General features: G+C 37.9%; 5 protein-coding genes across 11 annotated transcripts in view; 4 read left to right on the top strand and 1 right to left on the bottom strand.

Moving 5' to 3' along the window:
* Ir76b (Ionotropic receptor 76b) overlaps positions 1-3,161 on the top strand; it is a 7,774-nt gene extending 4,613 nt beyond the window's left edge. The window contains exons 2-9 of one of the 2 annotated variants that reach the window (XM_018019937.2): positions 180-247; positions 323-499; positions 723-949; positions 1,043-1,152; positions 1,209-1,402; positions 1,672-1,777; positions 1,887-2,076; positions 2,278-3,160. In XM_018019937.2, the coding sequence (XP_017875426.2) occupies positions 180-247; positions 323-499; positions 723-949; positions 1,043-1,152; positions 1,209-1,402; positions 1,672-1,777; positions 1,887-2,076; positions 2,278-2,761 (1,556 nt within the window). In that variant the 3' untranslated portion in view covers positions 2,762-3,160. Of the gene's footprint in view, positions 1-179; positions 248-322; positions 500-722; positions 950-1,042; positions 1,153-1,208; positions 1,403-1,671; positions 1,778-1,886; positions 2,077-2,277 lie in introns of both variants that reach the window. The other variant, XM_026811347.1, reaches the window with a different exon arrangement.
* Positions 3,162-3,203: 42 nt separating this feature from the next.
* LOC108622274 (uncharacterized) lies at positions 3,204-6,128 on the top strand. Its single transcript, XM_018020050.2, has 4 exons — positions 3,204-3,834; positions 3,961-4,446; positions 4,574-5,228; positions 5,298-6,128. Exons 2-4 carry the CDS (start codon positions 3,975-3,977, stop codon positions 5,509-5,511), a joined length of 1,341 nt encoding a protein of 446 aa, XP_017875539.1. The 5' UTR covers positions 3,204-3,834; positions 3,961-3,974; the 3' UTR covers positions 5,512-6,128.
* Positions 6,129-6,136: 8 nt separating this feature from the next.
* On the bottom strand, positions 6,137-10,221 carry D12 (YEATS domain containing 2 homolog D12). The gene is made up of 4 exons (XM_018020049.2): positions 9,632-10,221; positions 6,958-9,536; positions 6,585-6,658; positions 6,137-6,431 (listed from the first exon to the last, which is right to left on the bottom strand). Exons 1-4 carry the CDS (start codon positions 9,714-9,716, stop codon positions 6,320-6,322), a joined length of 2,850 nt encoding a protein of 949 aa, XP_017875538.1. The 5' UTR covers positions 9,717-10,221; the 3' UTR covers positions 6,137-6,319.
* An 836-nt stretch (positions 10,222-11,057) lies between these two features.
* Positions 11,058-15,941, top strand: Duba (Deubiquitinating enzyme A). Of its 5 annotated transcripts, none has more exons than XM_018019994.2 (12): positions 11,058-11,292; positions 11,393-11,485; positions 11,769-11,860; positions 12,274-12,407; positions 12,686-12,822; positions 12,888-13,043; positions 13,127-13,283; positions 13,605-13,816; positions 13,895-14,032; positions 14,148-14,303; positions 14,380-14,569; positions 14,741-15,941. In XM_018019994.2, the coding sequence occupies exons 1-12, from the start codon at positions 11,155-11,157 to the stop codon at positions 14,884-14,886; spliced, it is 1,749 nt and encodes a 582-aa protein (XP_017875483.1). In that variant the 5' UTR covers positions 11,058-11,154; the 3' UTR covers positions 14,887-15,941. The 5 variants fall into 5 exon arrangements, with proteins under 5 accessions (XP_017875483.1, XP_017875484.1, XP_017875482.1 ...); XM_018019995.2 differs by having other exon boundaries at positions 12,680-12,822; positions 13,913-14,032; XM_018019993.2 differs by having other exon boundaries at positions 12,680-12,822.
* A 1,106-nt stretch (positions 15,942-17,047) lies between these two features.
* LOC113463981 (serine/threonine-protein kinase nekl-2) lies at positions 17,048-18,691 on the top strand. Of its 2 annotated transcripts, XM_026811351.1 has the most exons (6): positions 17,049-17,321; positions 17,376-17,466; positions 17,684-17,851; positions 17,919-18,079; positions 18,152-18,308; positions 18,381-18,691. In XM_026811351.1, exons 1-6 carry the CDS (start codon positions 17,263-17,265, stop codon positions 18,672-18,674), a joined length of 930 nt encoding a protein of 309 aa, XP_026667152.1. In that variant the 5' UTR covers positions 17,049-17,262; the 3' UTR covers positions 18,675-18,691. The 2 variants fall into 2 exon arrangements, with proteins under 2 accessions (XP_026667151.1, XP_026667152.1); XM_026811350.1 differs by having other exon boundaries at positions 17,048-17,466.
* Positions 18,692-18,788: the final 97 nt, after the last annotated feature.

Here is an 18,788-nt window from a genome sequence, read left to right as displayed (position 1 = left end):
ATTATACAAAATTAAAAAATTTTGTCATTGTTGTATTCATATGTTTTTATAAATGAAATGCAAATTCTGTTATTCGACATAAGAATACAAGATCTAATAAGTTTTTTAATTGACTCGCAAAATTTCTAAAATTTTGTTTTGTATAATTAGTGCACGCAATTATTTTATCCTATTTACAGATGATGCATTAATTAACAAAGATGAAGATTATTTCATGCCATCGCATATAACAGTAACAACATGGAATGTATGTCTTCAATCGCCAAAGTTATTAATGCTGATCATTGTCTGAGAAATGTATTAAACTTATTATTTAATGTAGGACATGCCCTTCTCGGGAGTGGAGCACAAGAACGGAAAATGGAACGGCACCGGATACGCGTTTTACATTTTCAATATGATCAGTAAAAAATTAAACTTCACGTATGATATCGTTCCACCAGAAGAACATATCCTGGGCAACGAGAGCAGAGGTGTTCTTGGTTTGCTGCACGAAAAGGTGCCGGAGAAAATTACGATTCACAAAATGAGCCGCGTAATACGATCACTAGATAGCGAATTTTTATCACTATTTAATTTATATGTATTGTACTTTGCAACGTTCATACCTTTCAGAGCATTGAATATAATGCGAATGCATAAAATCTGCAGTCCAGCGATCACTTTCCCAGAAAACGGCGTTCGATTAACAATTGCAAAACTTCCTGATTTTTTTTTTACAGAAAGTAGACGTGGCCGTCGCATTCCTTCCTGTGCTACCAGAAACGCGACGATACTGCATGTTCAGTGGCCCGCTCGACGAAGCGAAGTTGACGGCTGTAATGAAGAGGCCCAGAGAATCGGCCTCTAGTGCCGGTCTCTTGGCACCTTTCGAGAGAACCGTTTGGCTGCTCGTTCTAGCGTCCTTACTTTTCGTGGGACCGGTTATCTACATTTTCGCTGTTATCAGGCATTCAAACATTTTTTATCATATACTTTCATGAAGACTGCTTTCATTTGAATTGCTTTCATTCTAATCCCCCCACACTTTTGTTTTATATAGAGCAAAACTGTGGCATGATCCGACCTCCGAAAAGTTTAATTTATCCTCCTGCCTCTGGTTCGTTTATAGTTCACTTCTGAAGCAAGGAACTAATATCATAGCTACGACAGGTAAAAATACACTGAAATGCGTTACAACAAAATCGAACAATTATGGATTATTACAGACACAACGCGGATGCTTTTCGCTACTTGGTGGATTTTTATTATGATTTTAACATCATTTTACACAGCGAATCTTACAGCATTCCTCACGAAACCGCAGTTCACGTTGCCCATCAATTCTCTGCAAGATATTGTTCAGAAGGGATACAGCTGGATCACTTACAAAGGTCGTATGATCGATCTTCTACTTTCTCAAGTAAGATCCGAAATAGAAACATAGAACATAGTAAATTAAGTTTTCTAACAGCCCAAAAGATACTAAATGGTTTGGTCCAATACTGAAAAAAAATCATCAGATTTTTAAATGGATGCGAATGTACAAGGGACTCGACTTCATGTCTTCAAATGCATTTATCAAAGTTCTGTCCGTTTGTGAAATGTATTATTCTCTTTCACTTCACAAGCACAACAGAACTTTCCGGTAGATCTATTGTATAATTTGGCTAATGTAAATAATTATTTAAGGGTCGGCAGAACGACTTGAGCCCATTGAACATAAGTAGAAAGCAAGGTAAAGGTGCTTTTCGGAACTATCAGCCGTCGTGGAACATTTTGGAATCAGTTGATGCACGTGCGTATCAGTTATTAATTGTTAACAATTAATTGTTGTTTTCGTTTAAAACATTTTTTTCTAAAATGTCATTTTCCATTCCTTCCACATCCTTTTCTGTTTCTTTCAGATAAACTCTTTCTAGCAGATCAACATTATCTGCAGACTCTGATATTTAAGGATTACGAGAATAAAACGCGACATCATTCGGAGCATAACTCGCGTTGCAGATACGTTATAATGCCCAGTGGCATTCTACTGATCAGTCGTGCTTTTGGTTTCCCTCACGGATCAACTATTAAAGAAGCTATCAACCAAGCGTAAGCTTTCCTACTGCTCACCTACTAAATTCGTACATACAATGAGATTTTCCTTACACGACATTTAGTAAACTAATCCGCCTAATTACCCAAAAATGCTCAGTTCGTTTGCTCTGACCGCCAAAAAGTTATGCACTTTTTAACAAGAATTGTTCTAGTTTTGCTCTGCACTGTAAACTACGTTTCTGATCGATTGCGCAGATTGATGAGATTCGTGCAAATGGGCCTGGTGCAACAGATAAAGGAAAAGGACCTACCGTTAGCGGAGATCTGCCCAGTTGACCTGCGATCCAGCGAAAGGCAATTGCGAAACACGGATCTTCATTTAACATATTTAATCGTAATCGGCGGATATGCGATAGCTGCAGTTACATTTTTGCTTGAGTCAATTTTCGCGACCGTGTTGCGTTTAGTAAAAAGGAAAAGGGAAAAAGCGCGCAATGATCTAATTCTTAAAGATAATCCACGGCATCCTTTGAACACCGGTACTGCGATAGAGGTAAATTACATGAACATGTTAAAGAGGACCTCGCCAGTGATTTATCCAGGACCCGGTAATGTTTCAATGGAAAGGAAACAAATAATCAATGGAAGGAGTTACAACATAGTCATTGATCGGGACGGAGATCGAAGGTTGATTCCGATTAGGACCCCGTCCGCTTTTTTATTTCAGTATGCGGCTTAATTGATTTGTTGATTTACAGCACATATGGGCAACCCCCGACTCGTGCGTGGCCCATTACATTTTTTGATCCAGCTCTATAATTCTATATCTAGATATAGTAATGTATTTATAAATAAATGTAATATTCAACAGTAAACTATTTTGATTCATCTAATATTAATACATTTAAAAATGTATACTCGATTTTCATCAATTATGTATCACGAAAGCAGTTGAAAACTGAGGATGGAGAATTGAGTAAAAAACCATTAAGAATTCGAGAACTGAGAACTGAGAAACGACTATAAATTCGGGGCTTAAACCATAATCTCCGATCCCTTCTCGATTATTTTTAGAAATTATATATATTTAAGTAAAATGTCAAATATCGAACTTCTCATAAAATGTAATATTCCTTTCAGTGAGATTTAATAATAAAAAAACTGCTTAAATAATAATAAGTACATATTAAATATGCCTCTCTTTCTTTCCTTCACCCTCTTTCTTTGCTTGAGTCCCTGTTTCCTGCATGTACACAACAGGGTGCAACAGGGACTGGAAATATGGGACAGACAGGGATAGGAAATGCTTAAGACGATTTTCAAAATAAATAACGACTCTAAATCTAAATCATAGAATTCACGAACGGAGCTTCATCCCTTTGTCCATAAAAGCAGTTTATACACCGTCCTTCAGGTCCATAGGGGACCTACAAATTTCTCTTTTTTTGTTCTGTCGCTTCCACTTACAGACGTTACAGACTCGAGCACGTCACTCGGCCACTATATTCTTATATGGCTATGCTATGGGCGAAAGACATTCTACATGTTGGCAGTACTGAGTTTAAGATACAAAAGTGGATGAGAGTTAGTAAACAATAAATGGAAATCGCGAGGTCGTTCTCTGAATCGCCCGGGCGTGTATGGAAATGGCTATTCCTCTGTACTTCTAAGGTTTCGTCGTTAGTATTTAAAACAAAATGCAGTCAATCAGCTGATACATATATTTTCTGCGAAACTGCAAGCAACTCTCGCTATATTACATGCATTTCGCATGATCGAAGTGCATCCTGTCGCGCGTCCCATAAACCGAAGGTAAACAATTTTCAAACGATTTTCTTATACCCAATAAACTGTTCTCAAATCTTATAAATACTCGGATATTTCAATCAAAAATTAAATTCCACATCTCCTATGGATAATTCGAATTTTTCCTTTTAGGGGAGAAAATTGAAATGGCTGAGGAGAACAATGAAATCTGTGGGTTTCTGGATGTGAAATTTTTCTATGGTAAATCCCGAGTACACAAAGTTAAGAAGAAGACTCTGGGTCATTGGAGAGTTTGGAAGAGGTACTGGTGTTCCTTTGAGAATGTAGGCTCTGGAATGGGCATCAAAGTGCATCTGAACTTTTGCTTTGGCAATAGCAGTGCCCAGTCAGTACCAGGCAGAAGCAATTCCATAATAATCCCACTGGATGCTATTATATGCCGTACACAATCTAGATCCAAGCAATTTGCTTTTGGTGTATTTCCTTCGAAAGACAGGAAACCACTGTTGTATTTAGCTGGTAATTCGGAGATAGATTCGCAAAGATGGATGGCGAACATAAGACAACTGCTAAGACCAAGGAACATCAAAGCTATAGCTGACTTCCATAGTATATCCATAATTGATAATGCACATTCCAAAGCTTCGGGACTAACAGGTATTGTAAATATTATTTTCAGATCTTGTCCCCATACGGGAAACTAATGCAATCAAAAACGGAAATTGTAGTCCCAAGTTATACAAGGAATGTTTTTCTACGGGAAATATAATGAAGTATCTTATAGGACTATATGGAGACTTGACAACCAACCCGTTAGGAGTTTTCATAAGAGACGTTCATACGGGTGAAATAATCGAGAATTTCGAATGGAAAGAGCTTGATCAGTTTCACTTGGCGACAGCAGGTCGGCCCGAGGACGTTAAATGTATCTGCGTCGTTCACACAACCAGAGAGTTCCGCACTGGAATCGGTGAACTCTACGTGTTCTGCCTTGAAGCTGGTAAATTGTTACACGACTTAGTGACACAGGGTCGTGGTTCAAGGCACAAACAAGTGAATCGAAGACCATTCAGCTTAAGCGAAGGTGATATTAGGGCGATAGCGCACGATGAGCTGATGCGAAGTTACTCCGTGGCAAACGAGAGAGTGCACTTGAGACCGTTAAATAAAAGAATGGGTACTAACGAGAGATACGAGGAAATAAGATGTAAAGTGGAGGACGTTCATCAGCCGGAACCTTATAACCGTAACGATAGAAGGTGCTCTAATATATCTACAGCCTCCGGAATTTATGAAGAGATTCCGGACGAGCTTGACCAAATCGCGGTCGTTGCCTCCAGTTTTCATATGGAACGAATTTTTCGTTGTCGATCATCGAACGAACCGCCGCCTTTACCTCCGCGTCAAAGGTGCGCTTCGGAGTCTATGAAAGGAAGCAGGTCTTTACTCATTTTACGAAATTATTTGTTATGCTTATTGTATTGTTACTCAATGCACGTTTCTTTAAGATCGCAAGACGGCCGTGTGTTTTCTGGACCCAGCACCCTGCCTTCGATATCTCACGTAAATTCTATACAAATGGAAAGAACCAGCTTAGAATCGCGCAGAGTGATGGTCGAGTCTAATTACGTTCCTATGTCACCGAGATTGAAGGATATCATCGTGTATAATATGGAAGCTGAAATAGCCTCGACAGAGAACGATTACGTTATTATGCGATAGACATTGAGATATCCGTAAGAAACGTCTGCTTAATATTTGATCTCGTCTCGGAACATATTCTGAGAATATAGTTCAGTGAAATGAACATTTTTCACAAGTTATATGGTAATATTGCTGCAAAACCTTAAATCTATTGATTTATTTTAAAGTTGCAAAAATGTTTTTTGTATGTAGGAAAGAATTTAATAGTTGTATTGAAAAGGTTTCGATTGAAACTCGTGTATTTTGAAAATATCTGTCTAATGAAACGCGATACACTAAGATTGGTTAATTTACTAAGCTGTAAAAAAATTAAGAATAAAGACTACTTTTCAAATATCAATTACTTCCGTAAAATTCGATATGAGTAGCTGAAATGTAACGACCATTCAAAAGTAAAACTTCAATTTTTCCAACTTTAAACTAAATTTGCAGTGTTCAAGCCAAAAATTTCTGTATTACACTTGTTTCTAATGATAAAATTTATACAATTCTGCAGCAATATTGTATATATCATTTCATGTTTAAAATATTCGATTTCCAAGCTAATTTGACTGAACTAACATACAAATACGGAAGATAAGATGTATTCCCTAATTTCAATTAGAATGAACAGGGGTCAGCGATTTAACATTTAAGGGCCTCATTGTACAAAACTTCGTTCATTTTATTCAAATTTATAAATTTGTACATATGCGAGGCTTTCCTCCTTGTTTTTTGGAACTATATCGAAGCGCGTTACTGTCATATTGCTTAAAAGATAAATACAGCAAAAGTTAAAAAACGTTTTCCACTATCATGATTTCTTACTTTTCGTACGTCTTCCTAATTAATTCGTGGATGCCAATTTTGTACCCAATCCTTGATTCGTAAAAATGTCGAACTCTTCGCGACTTAACAGAGCTCCGCGCACGTCGTCTAAAACGATCATCTTCGGATACCTACAAATACGGAATTAAAAAATGATTGTCACTGTTTCGTAATAGAAATATACAATACATTGTATACCGACATTTGTATCGTAACGAAAGGTTGTGAATTTTCTACGAAATATACGATTAGTTTAAAAAGTAAAACAAGAACTAAATTTGTACCCATCATCAGTGGCCCTTTCCCAAGCTTTCGCCAGAGATGTTCTGACTAAATCCTCCACGAGACATTCGATAGCCTGAATAAATAAAACAGATAAATAAGAATTGAATATTCCATGCAGCAGGATTGCAGACGTTCTAATTGCCGTATTAACAGTTAAATTTCTCTACATTTTTTAGTTGACAATTGGGGTATTCCTTAATTAAGAATTAAAATTCAATTCGAAATTAAGCTAATTAAATAATTTTAATTCTTCAATACTCAAATCCAAATCAAAAACCAAATGTTAATTGTCAATTGGCATTTAACTGAATTAAAAATTTTAGTCGCTTATCTGCAACCGCGCAATGAAGAAACGAAGAAGTAATACGTTACCCGCATAATCGTTCGACTGGCCGCGCAGTGAACGACGGAAGGTGCAATTTCTTCTGGAACTAATCTAACACCGATATCTCTGGCAGTCTCACAGACGAAGTCGTAAAGCGGCATCAGTCTCGATTCAAATTCCAATACTGTAGTTTCGGTACTTGCTAGCTGCACACCCTCTTCCTGTTTTTTCAACCTTTTATTGTTTCCTAGCGATGCGTCAATGTTCACAACGTCAATCTCGACGTTCGATTCATTGGATTCACGTGAATCACGTTCGGAATGATCGTTCGATCGATCCAGATGAATTTGAAGCCACTTGTTGAAAGCATCAGGGTCCGTGCAAGTAGATATGGTCTTAACCGCGGAATCGGGTAAACTCTTCTGCTGTTTTATTGTTTGAAAGGCAAAATCGCGACAGAGCGGAGTGTAACCGTGCAGTCGGGCCCAAATCATTATCTCCTTGACAGTCCATAGGTTTTCATTAACGATTTTTTTCTTCAGAAAATTTTGTATCATCCTCGATCGACTCCATTCGCAAGCGTTTCTTTTTGCTACTGTGTAGCCGAAGAAGTCTTGTTCAGTCGCACAGGCGTAAGGATGTAACTGTCTGTAATCGGGGTCCAAAGCATCTTGCGTTATCATCGGCATTCTTCTAATAATAAATCGCAACAGTCCTTGGATATCTAAAACATTTGCAGTCTCGATTGCTCGCAAGACTTCATCATAGAATTCTTTTTTACTCTGAAGCTTGTGTTTGTCTTTGCCTATCGTGATTTTCTGGCGAGACACCTTCGATTCCTTTGATCTGTAATTACATGCTTTTAATGCCTTTTCGGAGGCTAACAGCTTCTCCGAATTAAAGAGACCATTGGTCGAAATTCTATCAGCTATCTTTAACACGGGTACATTGGAATTCATGTTCAGAATAACACTTTTGGAAAGTTGAAGTTTCGTTCCTTGCTGCGACTTCGTGCCATTGGGATTTCGCGCTTGCACTGTGCTTTCTGAGCCCAGTGGCTTTTTGAGCAAGCTAACGCCGCGACAGCTAGCTACAGATGTTCTCAGTTTCATTGGATCATCTATGGAATTACGAGTATGATCTTCCTTGCGCGGAGCAGTGATGTCATTTACTGGTATTGTTTTATTATTTTTAAGAACTAACACATGTTTGCTTCCCGATGGCTCGAACACTGGAGGTATCGTGATTTCCAAAGGACGGAGATTCGTATAAACCTTGGACCAACTTACTGGAGGTATCCTTGTGGTGTTTCTATTAAGTTCAGATGGCGAGAGTGCGCTTTCGTTCATTATTTCTCCCATCTTTAAATTACTTGAATCCCTGTGTAATGATGAACTATCCTTTTCTGCGATCCTCTTCTCCCCATCTTCAGAAAAATCAATCGATGTTGAATGGTCGATAGTTAAATTCTTTTCGAAATCATTCAGGTACTTCGAACTGCAATAATCATGATCGAGTTCTACCAAAAATCGCAGTCTTTGTATATCTATATCTCCGGTAATTGTTTGATCTTCCAAAGGTTCCCTTTTAATAACCACGTCGCAACTTTTCATTGATTCAACTGTTTCATTCAAATCAGATTTGATGCCAACAAGATTTTCCTTGTTGTTTTCCACTTTTAATTTGCATGTGGTTTCGCTATCGTTCAAATCTTGATCAACCAGCTTGTATAAGTTCCGCTTGAGATTTTGAGAATCCGCATAAATCCAAATATCGACCAGCGTTTCGGACCCCAAAGTTTGCAGCCCAGTATAAGTGCGGTCTAACTTCAAATGATGGATTATATCCATTGGTTTGTTCAACGCGCTTTGGAAATGCAGTTGCACCCTCAACGGGAACTCGCCCCAGCCACGCCTCGACAAACAGAACGGGGCCGCGGTAACTTCGACGACGTCATTCGGTCTGTAACTCGGATGCAGGAAGAATCGGACTTTGGTAACGAAATCGTCGATATCGGGATTTTCCTTGTTGCCTCGAACGTACATTGTCCACTTGTGACTAGCCGCATCCTCCCTCCATTCCGGAGGAATCCATTTCGAGATATTGCCGATAATAATACGTTTCCTGACTTTATGCCTGACACCTCTCGATGGGCATTGTGATTCCGGAACGCTGCTCTTCGGCGGAATATATCGAGGAATCTTCTTTGGTCGTGATTCATCGTCCGCTTCATTAAGTCGTTTTTCTGCTTGAGATTCAACAGTTTCTTCTAATTTCTCTATTTTTATGGTGCTACAGTCAATCGTTGATTTACAGTCTAACTGCGTGTTGAAGTGATTCTCATTATTTGATGCTTGATTATTATCTGATAACCTCGGCGCTTTGCCAATTAATTGTTTTATCGCTGGGTGAATCTGTGTCTGCTTCGCTTCACCGTTTTGTGTATTTTGACACTGTTTGCGATTATAAAAATCAGAGACTATTACGTATCGCAGTAAATGAATTATCTTCGAAGCCCTGTGCAGTCTCTCCTGTATTTCTAGAACCTCTTTTTCCTTCGCGTTGATCTCTTCAGAAAACTCTCTCTCAATAATACTTGTTATCTTCCTGGCAGTGCTAGTCCGTGCTGAAAACAATTAATAAACCCAGCTACTTTATTCTACTCTCAGTTTCTTCATTTGATTATTTCTTCAAAAATGATTTAATGAATATTGTTTTTACCATTTTCTTCATATATCCGTTGATGTTTCTCGCTACTTCCATTGGAAGGCCCGTAATCGGGATCCTGATCTTTTAAGGCACTCATTTACCATACTTGATTTTCACCACGTGACAATTTAATCATACAACATTCACAGGAATGAAGATAATATTTTATGTACAGTAAAAGAATATCTGCCACGATATCAGCTATGTCCATTTTTATAAAATAATACTTGTCGTTAAAACCACGGGCATGTGTTTCATTTTATTTAAGGTTATGACCTTAACCATAAGACAAATAATAGAGGTGATATTCGTACAAATCTTTTATTTCTTTTAATCTTTACATAAGAGGGATAAAAATCGATGCATGTTTCGCGACGATCATAAAAACGATTATGCACGAGGTTTGGCTGTAAATATGTTTAATTCACGTATAATTATGTATCATATGGTAATGTCAACGTCAACTTCGCCCATATGTTATATGAATCATTTCAGGAATTTATGACAACACGGAAACACATGTGAAGTGCGTTAATATTCAGCTAAAATTGGCTAAAATTGGACAGGTGTTGTGAAAATGAAATAAACTAGACTTGACATGTTGAGACCTCTAAGGTTGAGACTGAGAATAAAATACATTGAGCTCTGCACTCCAGTTAGATATACAGCACAATGATAAAATGTGATAAATTTGTTATATAATTGTTATCAAATGCTACAAATTAATAGTATTATATACTAAAAGAAACGTTAATTGTAATCCCGAATACAAGTCTGTTATTATCGAAAATAGGATTCTCGATTCCGCTACTAATGCCAAGTCTCTCAGCATGGCTAGTATTCTTATACGACCTTCAGCGGGAGCCTAGGTGAGGATGCGTTAAGTAGTATGAGCGCATTATGGTCCGTTTAAAGTGAATTTAAATTATACATAGTATATGTGAATGCTTTACACGTATATTTTAGCGCTACCGTGATGTTGCTACGTTTTGTTAGCGGACCAGCACAACTTTTTGAAATATTCTGTACATTTATCTTTGTCCATTTTACGAAAATATTGTAGGGAATTCGACTCTTCGACTATTTCTAGGGGCTATTCGTCGCTCGGCAGTGGCAAGAATTGGACTAGTGGTGTGTGCAAGTGTAGTCATGGCCGTCTGACAAAACATTCGAAATAACATGGAATTAATGTAGTGGTTGGTTAACAGAGGGTATCATGTCGTGTTTCTTAGGAATCGCAACGCTATCCTGATTCAAATTCTAAATAGTTTATCGGTAACGCGTCACCAGATCCATTAGTTCAAATCCAAGTATCCACGCACCGCGAGGTGTAGTAGGAAACCATCGTATAGGATAATCTGTGTCGGGGTGTAATAATAAATAAGTGAACACAGGCGATCGTGGTAAAGGAAGATACGGCGGGCCAAGGCGCGGTGAGCGTGGGTCCGCAAGGGGTTCTTCCCTTCTTTAAGAAAACTCTTGTTGTTTAACGAGCGTCGCGTCCGACGGCGACCACCGACGATCGATTACGCAAGATGACCATTCTATCGAAGAAGAAGTCGAACGCCCCGAAAGACAGACGGGAAGGAGGCAGCACGTCTGACGTCGACGTGCACGGGGTGCAGAACGAGCATAATCCCGGATCCATCGCGCTGCCCAATAGCCCGTATCAGGTGAGTGAATCATTCGAGTGCATAGATCAATCGCGGCCTATATACGTACTTTTCCAACTGCGAAACACGCTTAAAATCGACCTTTTGCCGATGGTGACAGGTACGCGCGGCGAATGGTTTCGCCGTTGATCTACATGGGGTACAAGCTGACCACGGGTCTGGTTCTATTGTCCTTACAGGGAACTCTTACGAGGTACGAGATATCCAATTTTTTTTCGATATTAATCGATTACTAATTATTTTCGCTATTCTAACATCATCAACTTTAATCAATACCTGATTCATTATTAGGGTTGTGAAAAGAACTGAACTATTTCATTAATTCAATTAGGGTACTTGAACAAAGAAACAAAGAGCTTTTCAATTTACATTATCTCCTTCCACGTTTACTACACAACACATTAATGATAACACAAATATGATATAGCATCTGTATTTCAAAATTCATGCTTTTCAATTAAAATTTTATATTATAGTCAAGCGTAGATCGTAGAGAAGATAGACATTTTGAAGAAGGAAGTGGTCCCAGTCATGGCAAGCGCCACAGACAACGTGCAAGTCCACACAGGTACTTTGTAGCTTGATTAACAATTAGCAATAACCGTCGGTATTAAGGCGGTAAGGCAAGATCCTGATAGTGATATGATAAGACACAATGCCAATGTCACTAAATTAGTAAAAAATATGGGTTTATACCATTCGATTCTATTTCTTTCATTATCAGAGAATGAAGGCAAAATTCGTTTTAATGTTTAGCATGAGGTACGTTCTAGAACGTCCTGGTTATTATTCACTGAGATTATGCTGATATTTAACAAAATAAGTGTTACAAAGTACAGCAGAAGTCGTAGGTATTATGCTTTGAATTTTGAGAAATTTGATAACAAAGTGTTTTATGTTAGCATGTATTACATCGAAGATTCTAAAACTGCGCAATGACTTTCTTGACCCAAGTGTTGTAAATCGTTTTACGTTTTACAGTAGTTGCATTGGAAGAAATTCACGTACGAAACGTGAGAGAGAACGAGACAGGGGTCGAGAAAGGGACAGGGAACGGGAACGAGAACGCGAAAGACAAGCCACACCACCCACTGCGTCATGCAGTGGTATACAAGGTTCATATTTGTACTATTTCAAGACTTTCATTAGACAGCGAATTTTATGCACTTATAACAAAAGCGGATGCGTAACAATCGTAAATACAGAATATCAAAAGCCGAGTGCGTATTTCAATGTTTTAATGATAAAATACATGCTTATGTGAAACATATCCATATTTTAAACCGATACTATAAATGTTTTCTTTTGCATAAATATTCGCAGTCTTTTATGTAGAATTGAAATTATTTAAAAAATAATTAATACGAAGGACATCATTTTTACTCAGCAACAGATGCCGGAGTCATAGCCAACAATCGTATGGCTATCGCCGCCGCGAACTTAGAACACGAATTAGCAAATGGTTACAATAGTGGCGACGAATACACTGGCAGGACTGGCAATAATCTTACGCTGGCGGAATGGCAAGAGGTTTGTCGAATTAACGTATATTGAGCGAATGTACGATGATGAAATTCTATATTTTTTTTCTACAGAGGGATAGGTGGTTTGAGAAACGAATGCGAAAGATGGGATTCGTTGTTAAGAAAATGGGCGAGGATGGTGCGTGTTTGTTTCGAGCCGTCGCCGATCAAGTTTACGGCGACCAGGAAATGCACAGCGTTGTGCGAAAGCATTGCATGGACTATATTGTGAGTATAGCTGAGTGAGTATATAAAAGAGTCCGTCGGACCGAGGTAAAAGATCGACGATTTGTACGTATCTGATTTTCTAGGCTTCCAATCAAGAGTTTTTTTCTCACTTCGTAGCAGAAGATTTTAGTACGTACGTAGATAGGAAACGACAGGAGTATGTACACGGAAATCATATAGAGATGCAAGCCATGTCCGAGATGTATAATCGTAGCATTCAGTTATATTGTTACAGCACTGGTAGGTATTAGAGTCCGGTTTAGATGGAACCGGGTTTGCAGATTTTTTAATTCTCGCATTAACAATTGACGATTAAATTTTCCCAAATCGTCTCCCAATAATGTTATATCGACCACTTCAGCAGCCTCTGAATTGAGGCAATTAAATCATTTTTATTTTTAATTAGTCAAAACCAAATAAAAAACAAAACTCAAATTCGAAATCCAAAACACAATGTGGCCAATTGAATTACATATTCAATTATTTATCTGCAACCCTGGACGAAACGAAAGATCTATTAATTGATACCTACGAACTAATTACCGAACTCGATTTTCATAGAACCAATCAACATCTTCCACACGATGGTCGAAAGTGATAACGAACCTATTCGATTGTCTTATCAACGCGGTAGTCATTACAATAGCATAGTGGATCCGTATAAAGCCACGATCGGTGTCGGTCTTGGCCTACCGTCATTCAATCCTGGCGCTGCGGATCGACAGTTAGTATCGGACGCGGTTCGCCAAAGCGAGGAATTGCAAATTGAGCAGGTGCAGTATTAAGTTCACTTCGTACGATAGCGAACCATCGCAGCCAATTGATATTTTTGATCGTTGTAAATTTTCAAGTTTTCCTCTTCCGAACAGACGATGCTCGAGGACAAGATCAAAGCGACCGATTGGGAGGCGACGAACGAGGCCATAGAAGAACAAGTTGCCAGGGAAAGTTACTTGCAATGGTTGAGGGATAACGAGATGCGGAAAGCTGTAAGTTCTTTTTACGAGACTTCACTCAGCGACTCTTTGTTTCATTGGCTAGCTGACGGCTGCTGAAGTATATATGTATATTGTGTTTTATTTTTATAATTTATTTTGAAAAAAGCGATCAGCTAGTAGTAGCAGTACAAGTACGATAACGAGCGCTCAGCACAGTCACGCGCATTTTCATCCTCACGGTGGTCGTGGTCAACAGCGTAGCCATACCTCTTCACCAACCACGACCCAAACTAGCCAAGATAATTTGCGTAACTCGCCGAAGGTCCGTTTCATACTATGACGATTTTTAACCGACGTGTCACCCGTCCGTTTCAATTGTTTCGAATCTATAATTCTAGGTAAGCGATTCGGTGAGGTACAATAAAAGATCCCCGCAGCATCAGCCTCAGACTCAAGCTTCTGCCATATCTCATCTCACTGCGGATTATGAGACGAAACTCCCTCAAGAACCGATGCCTGGCAGCAGTAAAGAGGCTCATGCATCGCCTGACATTTCGTTGTTCAACCGTCTTCCTCCTGAAGTATTTGGTAATGCGTTGGAAGTATTAACAATTGCATAATATGCAGACTACGAATATTTATGCATTCTGAACGTAACAATCTGTTATCAATATATAAATATTTGTAGCCTGTTTACCGTACGCAACACTACGAAAAAGATATTTAATAATCGGAAAAATATGTTCTCCATCTGTCCAGGCTTAACTGATTGGGAGGACAGCGACATATTAACGCAAGTCCTCGCCACATCGCAGCAGGAATACCTGGACAGCTTGAAACAATCACGGAGTTCCGGCACTGTCGGTAACGACGCTAACAATATGCTAGATTCCAGTAACAGTTAATTATTAAAAATCCATTTATCGAGGACGAGGAAGTTCGAACGATGAGAATACCGAAGCAAACAAAAAAAAGTATATGCATTTGTATGCAGCGTTTTTCATAGGATGTGATATATCCGAAAAATGAAATAAGATAGTTCTAAATCAAAAGAAACGAATGGAAAAAGTGAAGCAATTCTTAGTGTTATCACATGGTCGAGTCGAAGACCGCCGATGATTGTTTGATGCATACCTAATAAATTTCGATTATCGGCTGATGTTTAAGTTTCGTTGAATCTCAGAATTGAGTTCGAGAATACGTCGAGTTTCCAGATATTAAGATTTTGAATCTTATTTAAATAAGTGTAGATTATTGATTGATCACGAGTGAAAACAATATTTTTGTTTGCAATTAACTAATTTATTAATGGTGCATCTAATATACTTCGAAATTGCGAGAATTTAGAACAACAACGATCACGTAACGGCATGAAGAATTGTTTTATTTTCGATATTATGGGTTTAGAAGGAAAGACACAGTGCATCTTATGGGATACTCTGTACATACCGCGATGTCATATAATTCTGTATCGCAATTAGGGTGTAAGGTGGTTTTGCTTTTCTCCGTTGGAGGTAAATGTTCAGTGAGCATGATATCATCTCGCTTTTCGGGAGATTAAATTAATTAATGGCCCACACGATTTTGCCGTGAGACGAGTGGGAAGCAGTTTCGCGCGCACTTTTTGTTTCAAATATTAGGCTAAGCCATATTATTTTTCTCGTCTGTAACGTTTCGCCTTGGCCTACGGCCAACGTTGTTTTTCTTTTTTTTACTTGATCGATTGCAGTTGTGAAGCGAACTGGGAATAGGTTCTCTTCTACTTCGCCGTTAAATTAAATCTATTTGAAAAATTTTCGACGCGATTTAATATTAACCGAGTGCAATGCAATCCGATCAAAAATGTTGTAGCTACATTTTGTTTGATATATGACACGACTTTTAAAACGCTTTAGAAAGGAAAAGAAATCTTTATTCCGTTATTTGTAAAAAAGACGAATAAAACTACTATGACATGTAATTTGAAAGTGATACTGATCTCTATAGAACACTGGATGTAACAGTGGGTTGGCATGGTTGAAGTAGCAATAATTAAAGATTTCAAATATGTACTTTTGTTTATTGTATTAGCACTCATATTTGCGGTTCTCCTTAAACTCTTTCGAGAGACGAGACTTGAAAATAGATCGAGCATTAAAATCTATAGTTTAAGAAGAGTTTCTATTTCTTCTATTGGCAAGTGTGAGAGTCTGACATGTCTTTTCCTAAAAAATCTGAATAAACCAAAAGCGACTTTTTTCGTTTTGATTTCCTCTATTAACTGAGAGGGTTTCCAATAAAAAATTCAATTTCCTTGTGTCGACCTATCTATCTTAGGGCTCAATAAAACGAAAACTACTAGTGGGAGCATACTTGCACTCCCTCATTTATTTATAAGTGATTTCAATAAGAGAAACTGTAGAAGAATAAGAAGGATTAAATGATACAGAAATACATACTCTTAATTAAATACTAAGAATTAATTAAATTAAAAATGTCGTTCTGATTGCGTTTCCTACCAGTGAGAATTTCGAAGAATATAATTTAGTTTCCCAAATGCGTCCATCAAATATTTTAAGATATACTAATTATTATGTATTAAAGGATTCATCGATCGCATATTTGGTCGGATCGTCTAGTTACGTGGCACAATTAGGATTACATATAATTATATTACATATATATATATATGATATTTGTTCAAGTTTGTCAGAAAAACGCGTTACAGGTCTGAGAATAAAGAAGACCGCAGCTATTTCAATTGGGGCCATTATCCACTATCCAATGTTCTATTGAGATCAGTGGAAGATGAACACGAATTTACCTTCCCTTCGTGTGCACGCGCACACTTCTCTTCGAGATTTTAGTTGTAAACGCTTAATTGAAATTCGCGATACTTATGTGTGCAATCAATTACCAGTGAAACAGTAGGGAGCTACCGATTGACTAAACAAAGAAAACGATTGTGAGAATAATGTGTTTTTGTAAAACATTTTTTATGAATAATAATAAATCCGCAATCTATGCACGTCACATTCCCAATATGTACTATGAATTAGATTTAAATCACGTGATATTCGAATCGTCGAATATTTAACAGTCTTTACCAAAAAAAATTCGTACGAGTAACATTACGAGATCCGAACTGTTTGTATTGATTTCTCCGATCTACAGTAAATATTCGAAACATTCTACAGTGCCAGAACAAGTTAATTTTTATTTGACAGTCAACAGTTTAACGTTAGCGGAATTTATTAACTCGACATTATCTTTCTTTGTTATCTAAATTAGTTTCGTGAAACATGTCGATAAGTATAAACAGTTACGTGTGTGAGACATTATTAGGACAGGGCACTTTCGGGTACGGTTTCTTTCTACTTTTTTCCAACATTCACTCAACTCTGTTCATTTTTAGATCCGTTTATCTAGTAAGGCGAAAGAAAGATTTGAAGCCGTTTGTAGTTAAAAAACAGAATCTCAATAACGCGAATGCCTTACCTTTAAAGGTAAGACATAAGTCGTCAAACTTTCTGCATGCAAGATACTTTCTACTGCTACATTGCATTTCTCTTTAAATAATATCGATACCTTCATTTCAATACGACGTATCTAACAAATTAAAAGTAGACGTAAGAGCATTGAAAATTTCGTTAAAAGTACTGATACGTGGTATTAGAACTGGGATATCGATATGATCTATTATTTACACATATGGGTGGCCAGAGCATATTAGGGGAAGTGCAATGCTTCCGTACATTAAGGCATCCCAACATAGTAGCCTATTATGGAGCTTGGATAGAAGACAATCACAGTTATATCCTCCTGGAATACGCGACGAGATGCACGTTGAAGGATTTGCTAGAGAAGAATGAGATACCGCTCAAGGAAGAGGCAAGTGTTTGGCCTTCGAGCTACTTCCTATATTTTGTCATTTTTAATAACGCTCGTATTAATTTAGGATGCGTTGTACTTGTTCTCTCAAATCGTTCTCGGTGTCCATCACATTCATTTTAAAAAGATTCTCCATCGAGATTTGAAACCGGAGAACATTATGTTGACTGGGAATCACGGTGACATTGTAAAAATCGGAGATTTTGGAGTATCCAAAGATTTTGAAGAGTACGAATTAATTCTTCAAACTCGCCCATCCTTTAAATTAATTTTTATTAAGATATATGGATCGTTATGCAGATTAAAGAACTCGTCGATCGCGAGTTTAGCTGGATCATTTAGTTACATGGCACCGGAAATGTTAAGAGGACGACCGTACGATTTCAAATGCGATATATGGAGCATGGGTGTTATTCTATACGAGATGATCACGAAGAGGCATCCTTTTCCTGTCACTGTAACACATCAATCATATTTCCTGCAACGGTTGTTCATTCGATAAATGATACATGTTTGTTGAAATTTTTAGAATTTGAATGAAATCATGAAGTCTATTTGCGAGGATAAACCGCGGCCTCTTCGCAGAGGAGTCTCGGTGTCTATCGTTAGTCTTATATCAAAGATGCTGAGGAAGCATTCGGCGCATCGTCCCAAAACGGATCAACTAGTCCTCTGTCCTTACTTGGTGCCTTTCATTGCTCGAATTTACTTGAATTTAGGACGAGCAACTAGTATTGCTGATAAAAGCGATGGAAAGTTCGGACCGGAAGTGTTCCTTAAATTTTTAAAACCGCAAGAGAAGCGCAAAATGATTTTAGCATAATTTATATATTCAGTTAGACGATTTTAATTTATGTGTTTACTTAGAAAAGCTTTAAATGAGACATTGTCTCGATTAAAAATGTGATAATAGGCAATGTAATTATTACAGTTGGCC

The sequence above is a fragment of the Ceratina calcarata genome, unplaced genomic scaffold (genome assembly GCF_001652005.2).
Source record: "Ceratina calcarata isolate Rehan_Ccalc_2016 unplaced genomic scaffold, ASM165200v1 scaffold211.2, whole genome shotgun sequence".
Lineage (NCBI taxonomy): Eukaryota > Metazoa > Arthropoda > Insecta > Hymenoptera > Apidae > Ceratina > Ceratina calcarata.
This window is presented reverse-complemented; position numbering and strand designations above follow the sequence as displayed.

What these genes read in the sequence shown, in the direction of transcription:
- LOC113463981 (XM_026811350.1), top strand. Translation starts at nt 17,263, where the DNA reads ATGTCGATAAGTATAAACAGTTACGTGTGTGAGACATTATTAGGACAG. An exon ending in GTATCCAAAGATTTTGAAGA is followed by an intron (nt 18,080 to 18,151) that starts GTACGAATTAAT and finishes ATCGTTATGCAG; the next exon opens with ATTAAAGAACTCGTCGATCG. An exon ending in GGCATCCTTTTCCTGTCACT is followed by an intron (nt 18,309 to 18,380) that starts GTAACACATCAA and finishes TGAAATTTTTAG; the next exon opens with AATTTGAATGAAATCATGAA.
- D12 (XM_018020049.2), bottom strand. Translation starts at nt 9,716, where the DNA reads ATGAGTGCCTTAAAAGATCAGGATCCCGATTACGGGCCTTCCAATGGA. An exon ending in ACGGATATATGAAGAAAATG is followed by an intron (nt 9,537 to 9,631) that starts GTAAAAACAATA and finishes AATTGTTTTCAG; the next exon opens with CACGGACTAGCACTGCCAGG. An exon ending in GAAAGGGCCACTGATGATGG is followed by an intron (nt 6,432 to 6,584) that starts GTACAAATTTAG and finishes CCGTATTTGTAG; the next exon opens with GTATCCGAAGATGATCGTTT.
- Duba (XM_018019993.2), top strand. Translation starts at nt 11,155, where the DNA reads ATGACCATTCTATCGAAGAAGAAGTCGAACGCCCCGAAAGACAGACGG. An exon ending in ATAACGAGATGCGGAAAGCT is followed by an intron (nt 14,033 to 14,147) that starts GTAAGTTCTTTT and finishes TTTTGAAAAAAG; the next exon opens with CGATCAGCTAGTAGTAGCAG. An exon ending in ATTTGCGTAACTCGCCGAAG is followed by an intron (nt 14,304 to 14,379) that starts GTCCGTTTCATA and finishes CTATAATTCTAG; the next exon opens with GTAAGCGATTCGGTGAGGTA.
- LOC108622274 (XM_018020050.2), top strand. Translation starts at nt 3,975, where the DNA reads ATGGCTGAGGAGAACAATGAAATCTGTGGGTTTCTGGATGTGAAATTT. An exon ending in CAAAGCTTCGGGACTAACAG is followed by an intron (nt 4,447 to 4,573) that starts GTATTGTAAATA and finishes AGTATCTTATAG; the next exon opens with GACTATATGGAGACTTGACA. An exon ending in GAGTCTATGAAAGGAAGCAG is followed by an intron (nt 5,229 to 5,297) that starts GTCTTTACTCAT and finishes CGTTTCTTTAAG; the next exon opens with ATCGCAAGACGGCCGTGTGT.